The 13,605-nt window shown below is 43.3% G+C and overlaps 1 protein-coding gene across 3 annotated transcripts in view; it reads left to right on the plus strand.

Moving 5' to 3' along the window:
* The window catches only part of MAP2K4 (mitogen-activated protein kinase kinase 4), a 105,508-nt gene continuing 91,903 nt past the window's right edge, over nucleotides 1–13,605 (plus strand). The window contains exons 1-2 of one of the 3 annotated variants that reach the window (XM_059907714.1): nucleotides 1–115; nucleotides 10,674–10,706. In XM_059907714.1, the coding sequence (XP_059763697.1) occupies nucleotides 1–115; nucleotides 10,674–10,706 (148 nt within the window). The remainder of the gene's footprint in view (nucleotides 116–10,673; nucleotides 10,707–13,605) is intronic. The other 2 variants (XM_059907716.1, XM_059907715.1) reach the window with 2 other exon arrangements.

Raw genomic sequence — 13,605 nt, forward strand, 5'->3', positions numbered from 1 at the left:
ATGGCGGCTCCGAGCCCGAGCGGCGGCGGCGGCTCCGGGGGCGGCAGCGGCAGCGGCACCCCGGGCCCCGTGGGGTCCCCGGCGCCCGGCCACCCGGCCGTCAGCAGCATGCAGGGTAAGGAAGGCGGCGGCGCCGAGACCCCGGCCCCCCGGCGCGGCCGTCGGCGTCGTCGCGGCCTGTCCCCGCGGCCGCGGACGCCCCCGGACCCGGCTGAGGAAGCCACCGAGCCGCCCGCGCCGGTCCGCCTCCCTCCCTCCCCGCTTCCCGCCCCGGGCCGGCCGCCCCGGGCTCGGCCTGGCTCCGGGCGGCGGGCCGCGCAGGCCCGGGCCGCGGCCTCCGCCCGCGCTCGGCCCGGCGGGCTCCCGGCCGCCCGCGGGGGCCCACCTGGCCCGGGCCCGCCCCGCGGCCACCCCCGCCGTGGCCGCCGCTTACCTGGCGCGCCCCGCCCGCCTTTCCGGGAACGCGCGGCCGGGCTGCGGCGGCGGGAGGCGCCCGGGGCCTGGCCCGCGGGTCCCGGCCGCCCAGGGCGGCGGCGGCGTCCCGGCCCCGCGCCCCTCGGCCACTCGGCCCCTCGGTCCCGCGCCCTGGCGCCCCGGCCCGGCTCCCCGCCGCCGCCGCCGCAGTGGGGCCCGCTCAGGGCCATCTTGGTTCCCTGCGGGCGCCGCCGGGCCCGGCCGCCGCCTGACCTCTGGGCTCCGCGGTCCTCCTGGACCCTCGGTTTCCAAACTTCTGCGGGTTTCTGCGCGCTGGGCGGGTGGGGCGGGGGTGTTCAGGCCCGTGCCACCTGTAAGGTGATGAGACAGCCCTTGGCCTGGGAGAGGCCGGGGGTTTCTGTGTTAGCCTGGCATGCAGACCAAATAAATAAATAAATAAATGAAACAGAGGGAGCTCGGTTGAAATGCAGAGATCCGGGAAATCGAAAGGCAGGGGTCAGAGTGGTTCTCTGCGGGGACTGGACGTCTGAAGCAGCCCTCCTAATTAATGGCTTTCCCCGGTGGGAATGCTTCTTAGCTCTGTGTGGTGGCTCTTGACAGGGGCTGTTGTGAAAATACCAGGCCCCAGCCCATGAGGGACCGTTTCCTTGCGTTTACTGGGGAATTTTGAGTAGTAATGTTATTTCTGAAAACAGGAAATCTCAGAAATCTCTTGACAACTTTCGCAGACTTGCTTGCGTTAAATTATTAGCAGCATCAGTTGGGGTACCCTTCGTGGTCCGTGTGACCATGGTTACTCTTTGATTAAAATCTTCCTAAAGGGCTCCGAGGTCTATCTTAACTGTCTGTCTAGTTAGGTTTGACGTTTGTTGAGTATTTCGGGTTTATGAGAGGGTGATTCATGAAGCAGAGGCGGGATTTTATTCATTTTTATATCCCTGTTCCCTTCCCCATGGGATATACGTAAGGAACAGTGATAGATATATAGACAGGATGATGTCAGAGCTCAGAGGACACTTTCTGTGCAGGCCCTCAGATAATTAATTCAAATTAAATTAGCTATTGGCTGCCACTGTGTTGTACAATATACAGATGAAGTACAGGATGGGTTTCCTGATCTTCCAGCTCTACAGTCTCGGTGGTGGTGGTGGTGAAATGAAACAGCAAAATGACAATTTAAGATTATATTGCATATCCCAAACGGGTGACTTACAAAGCTTATAAAAATGCAAGGTTTTTTTTTGGGTGGGGGCGGGAGGGGATGAGTAGGGAGGCTGATAGTTCGAAAAAGCTGTAGAAATTAATTTTCGTTCAGAAATGTTTATTGAGCATCTGCCTGGTGCCAGGCATAGTGCTCTAGTGCTGGGTATATAGAAAAGTGTGAGTCAGACGGTCTCATTCCTGATGGAGCTTACCCTCCTGATAGGATTGGGGAGGGAAGACAACATGCAGATAAGTAAGAAAGATTGCTAATTGAGAAAAGTGTTATGAAGGTAACAAGCTGGGTTAGAAGTTAATGGGGGAGGGGGCAGTATGCTTTGGTAGGATGGTCACAGAAGACCTGTCTGGAAACAGGACTCTGTTACGATAAAGAAGAGGGTTCTAGGTGGAGGGAACAGTGTGTGTGAAGATTCCAAAGTGGGAAAGAGCTTGGAGTGTTCTAGGAACTCCGAGAAAGTCATCGTGTTTAGGAATTATTCTGATGCGCTCCATTCTCCTCTCACACCCCTGAGTTTTGATACCCAGTAAACTGAATCTTCTGCTAAGCAGAACCCAGTTTAAAAGGGAGAGGGAGGACATAAGACTTCTCTTTGAATTATTGATCAATTTTCTTTTATCAGTACTGTGTCTAGCCTTGATTGACTCAGGAACCTGTCGTATCTTCTTGAACCTCTCTTGATTACTCAGAATGAAGAGAAGCGCTTGAAACTCTCAAGACGTTCTCTCGCACAACCCAGGTTACAAAGCGTGAGCTTGAGCAGCTGTGTAGGATCTTTTTTGTCTTGTGATGTTAGAGCCCAACCTCCCTTACTTCACCTATCAGATCTTTGGCTTAAGATCATACTTCAGGTCCTTAGAAGATGTTTGGTAAATGCCACTCCCAAGCATGGTCACCTGCCACCCCCAGAGCACTGTCTCTCTGGGAGTTTTTAATGGCCAAGCTCTTTCCAATAGCAGGGTTTAGCTGTGGGACGCGTGGAATACATGTCATATAACAGACATTGGTGTTCGTTCTGTGTGAGAAGCACCGTGCTGGGCACTGGGTCACCCTGCACATTTTTTCATGGTTTGAGGTTTGTGGCCCAAGAGTGGTCTCAGTTGAGAATTATTTTTTTTTATATAATAATGCTTGAGTTAAGCCAGAGCTCTGGTGTCCTGGATTTGAATCCCCTCATCGGGACTTAAGAATTTTGTGACCTTGGGCAAGATACTTAACCTCTCCAAGCCTCAGTTTCTCAGTTGGGAAGCAGGAATAATGCTTACCTTACAGGAACTTTGAGAATGCATGTAAAGTGTGGGCCTGACACACAGTAAGGATGTGATTGATACATGTTAGCCATCATCATTGTTAATAGCAACAGTACTCTTATTTGTAATGGTCTAATTGTCTCTTTCATTATTAGCAGATGAGTCCCTAACCCCTCATGATCCATCACCCAGTTTCTTTAGCTTCATTATTACTGGGTCCTACCCTTTTCTCTACCCTGTTTATTTCCATTTTTCATTATTGAGCATTTCTGGTCAGAGTATTCTTGATGAGTCTTTATTCTCCCTGGGTTCAGGTAACTGCTCTGCTGTGTACAAGCTCTGTGACCTTGGGGAAATTACCTACATTTTCTGAACTCATCTGAGTTTCTTATCTGTTAAAATAGGGATAATACCTTACAGGGCTGTTGTGAGAATCACATTATTAGATTAATGCACATGAAAGGGCTTTGAAAATTATGAAATATCTATACGTATATAAGGATTGCTATTAGACATGGCTATTTAAATGCTTTAGTTACTAAACCCTTAAAATATAGTAGATTTTTAAAAATCTCATGAACACAAGAAGTTAAATTTATTATAGGAGACTTAAAGCAGGGGAAGATAAAACTTTTCCTTAAACTTTACTTGGATAGCTGAGAAATGTCAGTTTTTAAAAAATGTGTAGAATAGTTAGAATCTATAATTGAGTCTGAAAAACATGGAGTCATTTGTAAAATACTTGTTACAGGAACTGGTTATAAAGTGTATGTTGTAAGTGCCTCAGATTCTCTTAATGTGCTCATGTAGGTAGTTTTTCTTTTTTTCTTTTTGAGTCTCAGATATAGATGTATAACAGAAAAGTTATGGACTAGTCCAGTCCTTACCCATTTACCCTCAGCTGAACATTTTATAAATATCAATTTAAGTAAAAAGATGATAGCTTGATTTTACTTTTTAAAAATGTGCAAAATAATGTACAGCATAGCGACTATAGTTAATAATACTCTATTGCATATTTGAAAGTTGCTAAGAGAGTAGAGCTTAAAAGTTCTCATCACAAGAAAAAGAATTATTTAACTATGTGTGGTGACAGATGTTAACTAGACTTACTGTGTGGCGATCATTTCGCAATATGTACAAATAGCGAATCAAGTTGTACACCTGAAACTAATATAATGTTTGTCAATTATACCTCAGTAAAAATATTTACAAAATAAAAGAAAACACACAGAACTTTCAAGTGTAATGAAGCATATCTGTTAAGAAAAAGTGAAGGTTTAAAATCAGTATACTTTTTTCTCCCAATAATATTTGAATAAAAACATTAGTATGAAATGCCCTATTTGTGATTGTATTTGACTGTCTTTCTATTTTTACCATTTAGTTTGTGGTTTTCAAGAGCCATAGGAGGGTGCCTTTATCCCAATTTAAAGAACTGAATTGTGCAGACAGTGGACAAGGTACCAAACCCTAGAACTGCTTGCCTTTCCCACTGTGTTGCACACTATTTCTTTCACCATTTATTTGACATAGCCTGATAAATAAAATCCAGGTCAGGAAATTGGTCCCTCCTCAGAGCACATATTGCATTTCTGTATGTTCCTTAAAAAGGAGAGCAACCCTAGTATTAAAATTAAAAAAGTAGAAAAACATAACGCTTTCAGGATACTTATTTTCTCACATTTTCCTTTAATGTCCCTTATTAGAGTGTGAGTGTGTGTTGAAACTTGTTTAAGATGGGATATTAGTGAACCCTGTATTTTGAGTCATGTCTCTATTTTTGCAAATTTCTCTTTTTCCGTTCCATTTCTCTTACCTAATTTGAGAAGCTGGGTTGATTTGGGCCCATAGAGTTTTTCTTATTTTTAGGGGTCTGGAGGTCAAAATCAACTCCATCACGTATAATTCAGGTCAGTCTGCATCTCTAGGAGATAGAGACAGCCCACATGATACAACCTGAGGAAGTTTAATTCAGATTTAAAATTAAGAAGGGAAACTAATAGTTAACACAGCTCTTTTTTCACTGTCTTTACCTAATTTGATGCTCATAAGTGCTCTTTAAGGGTAGATGGGCATGGTCCCCTTTCATATATTAGGGAACTGACATTTAAAGTAAGGAATTTGCCCTAGTTGAAGTGGGTTTTAATCCACCTGGTGACAGGCAGCCTTTGCTCTTTCGACTCCTCTGCCCAGGTTCACATAGCTTCTCCGAGCTCTATTTAAGTCACTTCAGCCATTCAGGTCTGAGAGAAGAATCTTTGCCAGAAGTGATGCAGATTCCGGAATAGAAGGAAGAGATTATTTTAGGTTTCAGTCAGGGGGTGGAAGCTGTACGCATCCAGCCATGTTTGGGTTGAGTTTGGAGCCTCAGGGCTTCCTGATGCTTCTTTGTGTTGCAGAGTTCTGAACTTGCTGGGGCATTTACCCTGGCACTTTGAATTTGGGGGCATTTTGATTGCAAATCTACAGGCAAGCAGAAAACTTTAATTAGATGTTGAAAGGTACTAGAACTCTTTCAACACTATGCATAGTGTGGAAAAGGCACCCACTTAGCATAGGAGTTAATAGCATACGTTGCCATCCTGGTTAAATTTGTCATCTGGGCAACTTACTGTCCTGCTAATGGGCATGGGTTAGCTTCTGGCCCTTTTCCCCAACTCCAGAAAGTCTCCATGTGTCTCTTCACACTCTTGGCAAGGTTGAGAATTAACGTGACCCTGTAGAAAGGATTCAAGGGCGAGGAGAGAGGAGATGGGCCTGACTTAGCAGCCACGCAGTGAGAGGGAGCACTGGGGCCAGTAGTTAGCGCAGCTCAAGGGGGACCTTTACAAAGAAGCTGGCAGTCCCGTCGTGCACGGCTTGATTCTTGAAGGACAGCATGTCATTCCCCACCAGGGGGAAGGATGGTGGAAGTGGACACCACAGCAGCTCTTTCAAGCTGTATTATAGCTCATCTTACCAGCAGTCACCCAAAGTTTTCAAAAGGGGGAAGCTAGAAGAGGGTTGCCAGATAGATCTCTGTTATACATCTGACATACATATATGTGTGTCTATCTGTGCCTGACTTTGCTGAAAAATAAGCGACATTAAATGGCTCTCCTGATGCGTTTGCCAGTGTCCCTGAGATCTGGGTTAGGTTCCTGCCAGGAGACAGTACCCACTCCGGAGTTAAGTCCTCAGGACAGCAGGCTGGGTGTAGGAAGGGCTGTAACGGAGAGGCAGAGTGTGGAATCCTTTGCTTTTACCTCTCTTGGTGACTGGGAATGAAAGGAGAGGGACTGGTTTTGTGTGGGTTAAGCTGGTCTGATAGGGAAGGTGCCATAATCGTTGCTCACCTGAGGGAGAGACCAGGAATAATAATGACTCTGATAACATTAACCTGCGCTATCCCAGGCTCTGTGTTGCATTTATTACCTTATTTCATCATCACAAAACACTTTTGGGTATTATTATTCTGTTTTACAGACGAGAAAATTGAGGCTCATAGAGGTTAGATACTTGCCCACAGTCACATGGTTCATGAGTTGCTCTCCCGGGTGTACTAGGCTTCCTTGAACGGGCTCGATGGTAACACAGTGCTTAGTTACAAACCGAAGAGTGAATAAGGTGGTCATCAGCCACAGGAAGGAAAGAAACTGGCATACGAGGGCTGACAAGATCCTGAATTTTTTAAAATGTGGAAAAGCTTAGTATTCATAAAATCATGAGTGGTTCCGGATGACGCAAATAACCTGGAATTACTAAATGAAGGTGGGTCCCTTTTAAGTTTGAGAAAGGTGAAGTCAGGAAAGCTCAAGGAAGTAACACAGCAGGAAATCTTGTGGAACTCACTCTAAGTACAATGAAAATACAAAGTTTGGATAAGCTTAGATAAATGCTGAGATGTTAGAGTCAGAATGGTATACTATGAGTAACTTTACAGTTGAAGGCACATGCCAAAATTTTGAGGTTGAAGTTGGAAGGCGGCAAGCTGCTGGCCTCTTCATGCTTGTGGCAGAAGGAAGATTTGGGAGCTTGGTCTGTGGGCCTGACCCAGTAAGGCAGGCAGCTGTGATTTTCTTTGTGTCAGTGTGGCTTCATACTGGAGTTCATTATCCTTTTCAGCATTACCAGAATCCAGGGTGTCCAGGAAACTATAAGGCACTACTGAGGAGGTGGAAAGCTATTTACGCCCCTGTCCCGCCCTCCCCCCCCACTACACCCTCAGCCCAGGCGAAGGGCAGTGCGGATGGTTGCTGTGCCCCATGAGGGCCACTAGACAATCAAAATTACACATGGGCACGCTGTTTCAAATTCTAAGATTACTTGATATTATTCTTAATTTTATATATAAATGAGGAAACGGGGGCTCAAGCAAGATGCCTCGTTTGAGTTTCACAGTTGGAACTAGAACCCTGGTCTGACATTCTTCATTTTGTTTTCTACTTTCTCAAATACTCTTTGCCTTTGGTTTTTTTTTTTTATAAATTTTTTTTTTTTTAAAGAAATTCACATTCTTTTATTTATTTATTTATTTATTTATGACTGTGTTGAGTCTTCGTTTCTGTGCGAGGGCTTTCTCTAGTTGCGGCAAGTGGGGACCACTCTTCATCGCGGTGCGCGGGCCTCTCACCATCGCGGCCTCTCTTGTTGCGGAGCACAGGCTCCAGACGCGCAGGCTCAGTAATTGTGGCTCACGGGCCCAGTTGCTCCGCGGCATGTGGGATCTTCCCAGACCAGGGCTCGAACCCGTGTCCCCTGCATTGGCAGGCAGATTCTCAACCACTGCGCCACCAGGGAAGCCCTGCCTTTGGTTTTAATATACACTTATACACATCCTAAACAGCCTTTTAAACGGATACAGACAAGCTCACTTTATTTGGTAAATACAGTAAATTGCAGGTTTCCAGTTATGGCCAGTTAAGGACTCTCAAGATTGAGGTTGGACGGTGAGAATGAGGGGAAAATGTGGTGGGCGAGTCCTGGTGAGAAAAAGGAGGGGAAAAAGCCCCACAGAGCTTTATTTCTTTGGTAGGCCTACTAGCACCCTGCCCTGTACATCTCAATATTTATTCTTGGGGGTCTGAGATTTAATGAAAAGAAACTGGGCTGGGGCCATGTACTTTCCCACGTCTGTACTGTAAGCACCAACTCTCTGACCTTTGTGGGTTCTTTTTTTTTTTTTTTTTGGCTGCGTTGGGTCCTCGTTGCTGCACGCGGGCTTCCTCTAGTTGCGGTGAGCGGGGGCTACTCTTCATTGCGGTGGCTTCTCTTGTTGCGGAGCATGGGCTCTAGGCACGCGGGCTTCAGTAGTTGCAGCACGTGGACTCAGTAGTTGGGGCTCACGGGCTCTAGAGCGCAGGCTCAGTAGTTGTGGCGCACAGGCTTAGTTGCTCCTCGGCATGTGCGATCTTCCCGGACCTGGGATCGAACCCGTGTCCCCTGTATTGGCAGGCGGATTCTTAACCACTGCGCCACCAGGGAAGTCCCGGGTTCTTTTCCATATATATAATCTCTCTATATAGAGTTTCTCCCCCCCCACCCCCCACCCCCCGCCGTGTGTGTGTGTGTGTGTGTGTGTGTGTGTGTGTGTGTGTGTATATATAGTCTTTTAGAGGTCTAGAAAGATTTAGGTAATGGCTTTTTATCTGATTTAATTGATAAGATTACATGGAGTCCCAAGGAAAAGGTGAGCCATCTGTTCCAGTTACTGTAGCCTGTGCTTGTCAGTTAGCAAGTCTTTTCTGAGTGAGAAATAATGCAGAGATAGATGTAGGTATGAGTCCTTAGAATCTGTTCATCTGGTCACTTCATCCATAATTAGGTAGAAAGAGTAAGTCTGTAGTTATGCTTTGAGAATTTCACCCCTTCCCTTTTAGCTACATGTATGGATTCTGTACTGATGACAGAACTTCAAGTTTTGAGAATTTTTTAGCATTTAAAAGTGGGCTTAACTTCTGATGTGTTAGGGGAGTAATTGGTGATACTCTAACATTCCCAGTTACATATACCTTAAATTTTTTCCTATTCATTATACTTTTATCCTTTAACTTATTTTTATATAACTATACAGATCCAATTCATTCTTTTTCACATACCTTTCAGATTTATTTTTCTTGCTCCTTTCCCCATTCATCTTGCCATTTAGTTCACCTCTTTGCTCACCTTTTATTTTTGCTACCCAGTAGCAACTATTGACTGTATTTACAGCTAAAAAGAGAATAGTAACCATCGCCTTGAAATTGTTTCAGTGTTTCACCAGCTTCCTCTCTGGTCTCCAGGTGAATTTTCCGTTCCCTCTTCCAGCGGAGGGGGTGGGATATGGGCTTCTGAGCTGCGGCTTCTGAGCTGCGGCTAGGCTCCTCCGTGTTTCCTATTCCACTGCTGCTTCCACAGTGCCAGCTGCCAGCTCCCTTTCCTCCTGACTTGTGCCAGCTCATTTTGCCTGGTAGGAGGCTGGCTGGTGTTTAGTTGCTTAGGCTTATAAGATCCACAGGATCCATTTTTTGTTGTTGTTTGTTTGTTTGTGTTTGCCTCTGATGTCTGTTCCTGCTGCACATCTGGTGGGGGGCAAGGGGGCGGGCAGCATATGTATGGGGCCTCAGCAGTAGAGACAGGTGTCAGGGCACTGCCTCCAGTTTGCCCCCAGGACTTCTGTCCCTTGAAGTCTCCACTCCCACTTCCTCCCACTTTGCCATCAGGTAGTAAGTAGGCAGTGGGTTACTTATGTGCCCCAAAGGTACCTTCATGTCAGAGTAGCTACATTAGCCATTTTCCAGGTTTTGTGCATTATAGGTACTATATCTTAAAATCCTAGGAATTTCAATAGCTGGATGGGAAAGACTACTTAAACATATCCTTTTTAGTCCTGGCTTTTTTTCCTGCAAGTTTTGATTGAATTTATATAACTACAGCTTGAATGATACTCATTCTAAATATGCTTTCCCCATTTTGCTCCCCAAAGCAATAATAAACACAAGCATAGGTAGACCACTAAGAAAACCAGAAATTCACACAATAGACTATGATGGCAAATGAATATTTTGGGAAGGCTTTTGTTTTGAACAGCTTACTTTACTGGGTGCATTTTACAAAATTACACCTGTATAAATATATGCATAAGGTATAACCAGGCCCAATTGAACTTGGAAAATATGTTTATGTTTCTAAGGAGAATTCACAGGTTTTCTTCCTATAACTGCTATAGTCCTACCTACCGTTTCTAGGGACATGGTCTTTTTTCAGGCCTACTTCACAGGAATTTAAGCACCTCTTTAGTAGTTCACTGTCTTATCATTTGAGGTTCGCTCACTGGCAGAATGTTGCTATGTGTGTTTAGCTCTCACAATTTATCAACTACCAAAGTTTTTGAATCAGGGATAGTAATTAATCGAGTAATTCCAAGTCAGTAATTTGAGTTAATAAAATAGCTTGTGATATGTTCTGAACTTGTAGATTGAAGAAATTGATAAAACTGTCTTAAAAGTGGTTCTTAACTTCCAAGGGCTAATAGCTATTCTTTTTATTGAATAGATGTGAAAATTAACGGTAAAGACAACGTAACTCTTATAATTTAAACTTGATTTCAGTTTCATATAATAAAGTACAATTACGTCAGAAAGAGCTGAGTTTTGAAGAAAGCCCGTATGTTATAGTTTTATCTGTGATAGTGGAGGTTATGTGATTTGAACTGTTCTTGAATGTAATATAAAAATGCTATGTCATGTTCTAATTTTGGTTTGTTTGATTTACAGTAAATGAACTGGAACTTATCTCTTTTACTTTAGGCTTTCAGATAAACTTCTGTGAAAAGGCACAAAGTAAGCTACAAATTTTATGATATTATGCTACCTAATTTTTTCATATCCATCTTGGTATTGGGAATGTGTCCACTATTGTTTCAACTAACCAACCATGGCAATTTTACTTTAAAAGAGCTTCCATTTTTCATTCATTTTCCAAATACAAAAAAAAAAACAAAACAACTGTGTTATATTCTTGCTTTCACTTGCAATTGAAATAGGAGAAACATATATGTAGGTATTCAAATGTATGTAAATATAGAAAGATGTATATAGATATAGACAGATATACTAGATTTAGAACGATGTATACAGGTATAGAAAGACACCTATTCATATGTATATAGTTATATAGAAAGATGTACATAGATATTTGGACTTAGCCATAATTTAAATCACAGGTTGAGGAAAGTTCACTTTTAAGATTGGAGTGCAGAAAGTATACAGTATAACTGTATTCTGAGACCTCATGCTTTAAAATTGATTTATTTTAAAGCATACATTTAATGAATTTTAATTTTTTTCTTTAAAACAAAATTTTTTTCTTCCTCCTCCCCACCCCCCAATATAGACTAGGATTTTTGTTTGTTTTTTAATAAATTTATTTATTTTATTTATTTATTTTTGGCTGCATTGGGTCTTCGTTGCTGCGCGCGGTCTTTCTCTAGTTGTGGTGAGAGGGGGCTACTCTTTGTTGCCGTGCACGGGCTTCTCCTTGCAGTGGCTTTTCTTGTTGCGGAGCACGGGCGCTAGGTGCACGGACTTCAGTAGTTGTGGCTTGCAGGCTTCAGTAGTTGTGGTTCACGGGCTCTAGAGTGCAGGCTCAGTAGTTGCACGTATGGGCTTAGTTGCTCTGCGGCATGTGGGATCTTCCCGGACCAGGGCTCAAACCTGTGTCCCCTGCATTGGCAGGTGGATTCTTAACCACTGCGCCACCAGGGAAGCCTTAGACTAGGGTTGTATATTAGGGCGCCAGTCTTCGTATACTACAGAATAGGTGTTCTATAAGAAAGCATAATTTATAAAGTTAAAACAAATGCATTTTAAACTTAAATGTCATTTGTATAAAATGCAGTTTAAAAAAATGCCAACTCGGGCTTCCCTGGTGGCGCAGTGGTTGAGAGTCTGCCTGCCAATGCAGGGGACACGGGTTCGCGCCCTGGTCTGGGAGGATCCCACATGCCGCGGAGCGACTGGGCCCGTGAGCCACATTTACTGAGCCTGCGCATCTGGAGCCTGTGCTCCACAAAAGAGAGGCCGCGACAGTGAGAGGCCCGCGCACCGCGATGAAGAATGGCCCCCACTTGCCACAACTGGAGAAAGCCCTCGCACAGAAACGAAGACCCAACACAGCCATAAATAAATAAATAAAATATTTAAAAAAAAAAAAAAAAAAAAAAAAAAATGCCAACTCAAGAAAGCTATTTTCCAGTTAACATAAATATATCCCAAAATATAATGTATTCATCTTCTGCTTGTTGACTCATAGAGTGGGGAAGAATAATGACCGCTTTTTCTTTTTTTTTGCTGTGCCGCGAGGCTCGTGGGATCTCAGTTCCCTGACCAGGGATTGAATCTGGGCCACGGCAGTGAGAGCCTGGAATCCTAACCACTAGGCCACCAGGGAACTCCCACGACCGCCTTTTGATGTACATCATTGTCTTTTCCCCCCAGCTTTATGAGATGTAGTTGACATATGACATTGTGTAAGTTTAAGGTGTACGCATGATGATTTGCTGCCCTTACATATTGTGAAATGATTACCACAGTAGGGTTAGTTAACACCTCCATCACCTCACATAATTAGTATTTCTCTTTTGTAGTAAGAACCTTTAAGATCTACTCTTCTAGCAACTTTCAAGTATATAATGCTGTATTGTTAACTGTAGTCACCATGCTGTACCTTTTAGATCCTCTGATATGTATCATTCTTAAGTAAGTTAGTTCAAACGAAATAAAGTTTAACCTGGAGAAAACATTTCTGCTGTTTTAAAATTTTCTGATGGAATCAAAATGTTTAATTTCCATTGGTTGAACATTGTGACTTCCTTTGAAAAGTAGTTAACAAAAATTTATTTCTTGATTGGTTTATCCATGATATAAATATATAATGAGCAATAGAGTAAGGCAGCTAGTTCCTAGGATAAAAATGTTTAATGGGTGCATTATTGTCATCCTTCTCTTACCTTAAATTAAAAATAGTACATGATTTCCTGCTCTTAGTGAACCTACATATGTGATACATATCTACGTGTAATGTACTTACAACTTCTATTGTATGCTATATTTTAATTTTAACACACCTACTATGACAGTTTTTAGCTTTCTGTTTAAATATTTCTGTTAATATTTAATATACTTTTAAATTTTTATTTACATATTGACATAAAATCTAATTTAAGAAAAATGCTGACATTTAAAAAATTTAAAACTGCATTTGCATTGTTGCTTTTTTTCTCTTAGTCCTATTGTGAACATAAAACAAGAGAAACATTGATTTTATTAAATTTAAAATTGTGTATACAGTGACTATAAATGGTGCTGTAGGTAGATGTAAAATGCCTTTAGACTTTCTAAATGGTACTGTCCCTCTCCCACTGTTACAGAAATGATAGGTTTGCAGTGCTGCTTGCTTTATTACACGTGGCAGAACCTAACTGTGTATTCCCACTTGATGCCCACTTTTGGTTGCCTTCACTACCTCTTTACACTGCTTTCTCATATCTCCCCTTTTATTTCTCCCTCTCTCTTTGGGAGGTCCTTCTCTTAATTTTCCAGCTTTTGGAATTCATACAGTTTTATACATTCATTCACAAAGCACATGTTGGACACATAGGTACCATCAAATGAGGGAGATTATTGGGGCAGAAGTGAATAGAATAGGTCTCTGCCCTTAGCGGGCTCTTAGTGCAGTGGG

This window comes from Balaenoptera ricei, chromosome 20 (assembly GCF_028023285.1).
Source record: "Balaenoptera ricei isolate mBalRic1 chromosome 20, mBalRic1.hap2, whole genome shotgun sequence".
NCBI classification, from domain to species: Eukaryota; Metazoa; Chordata; class Mammalia; order Artiodactyla; family Balaenopteridae; genus Balaenoptera; species Balaenoptera ricei.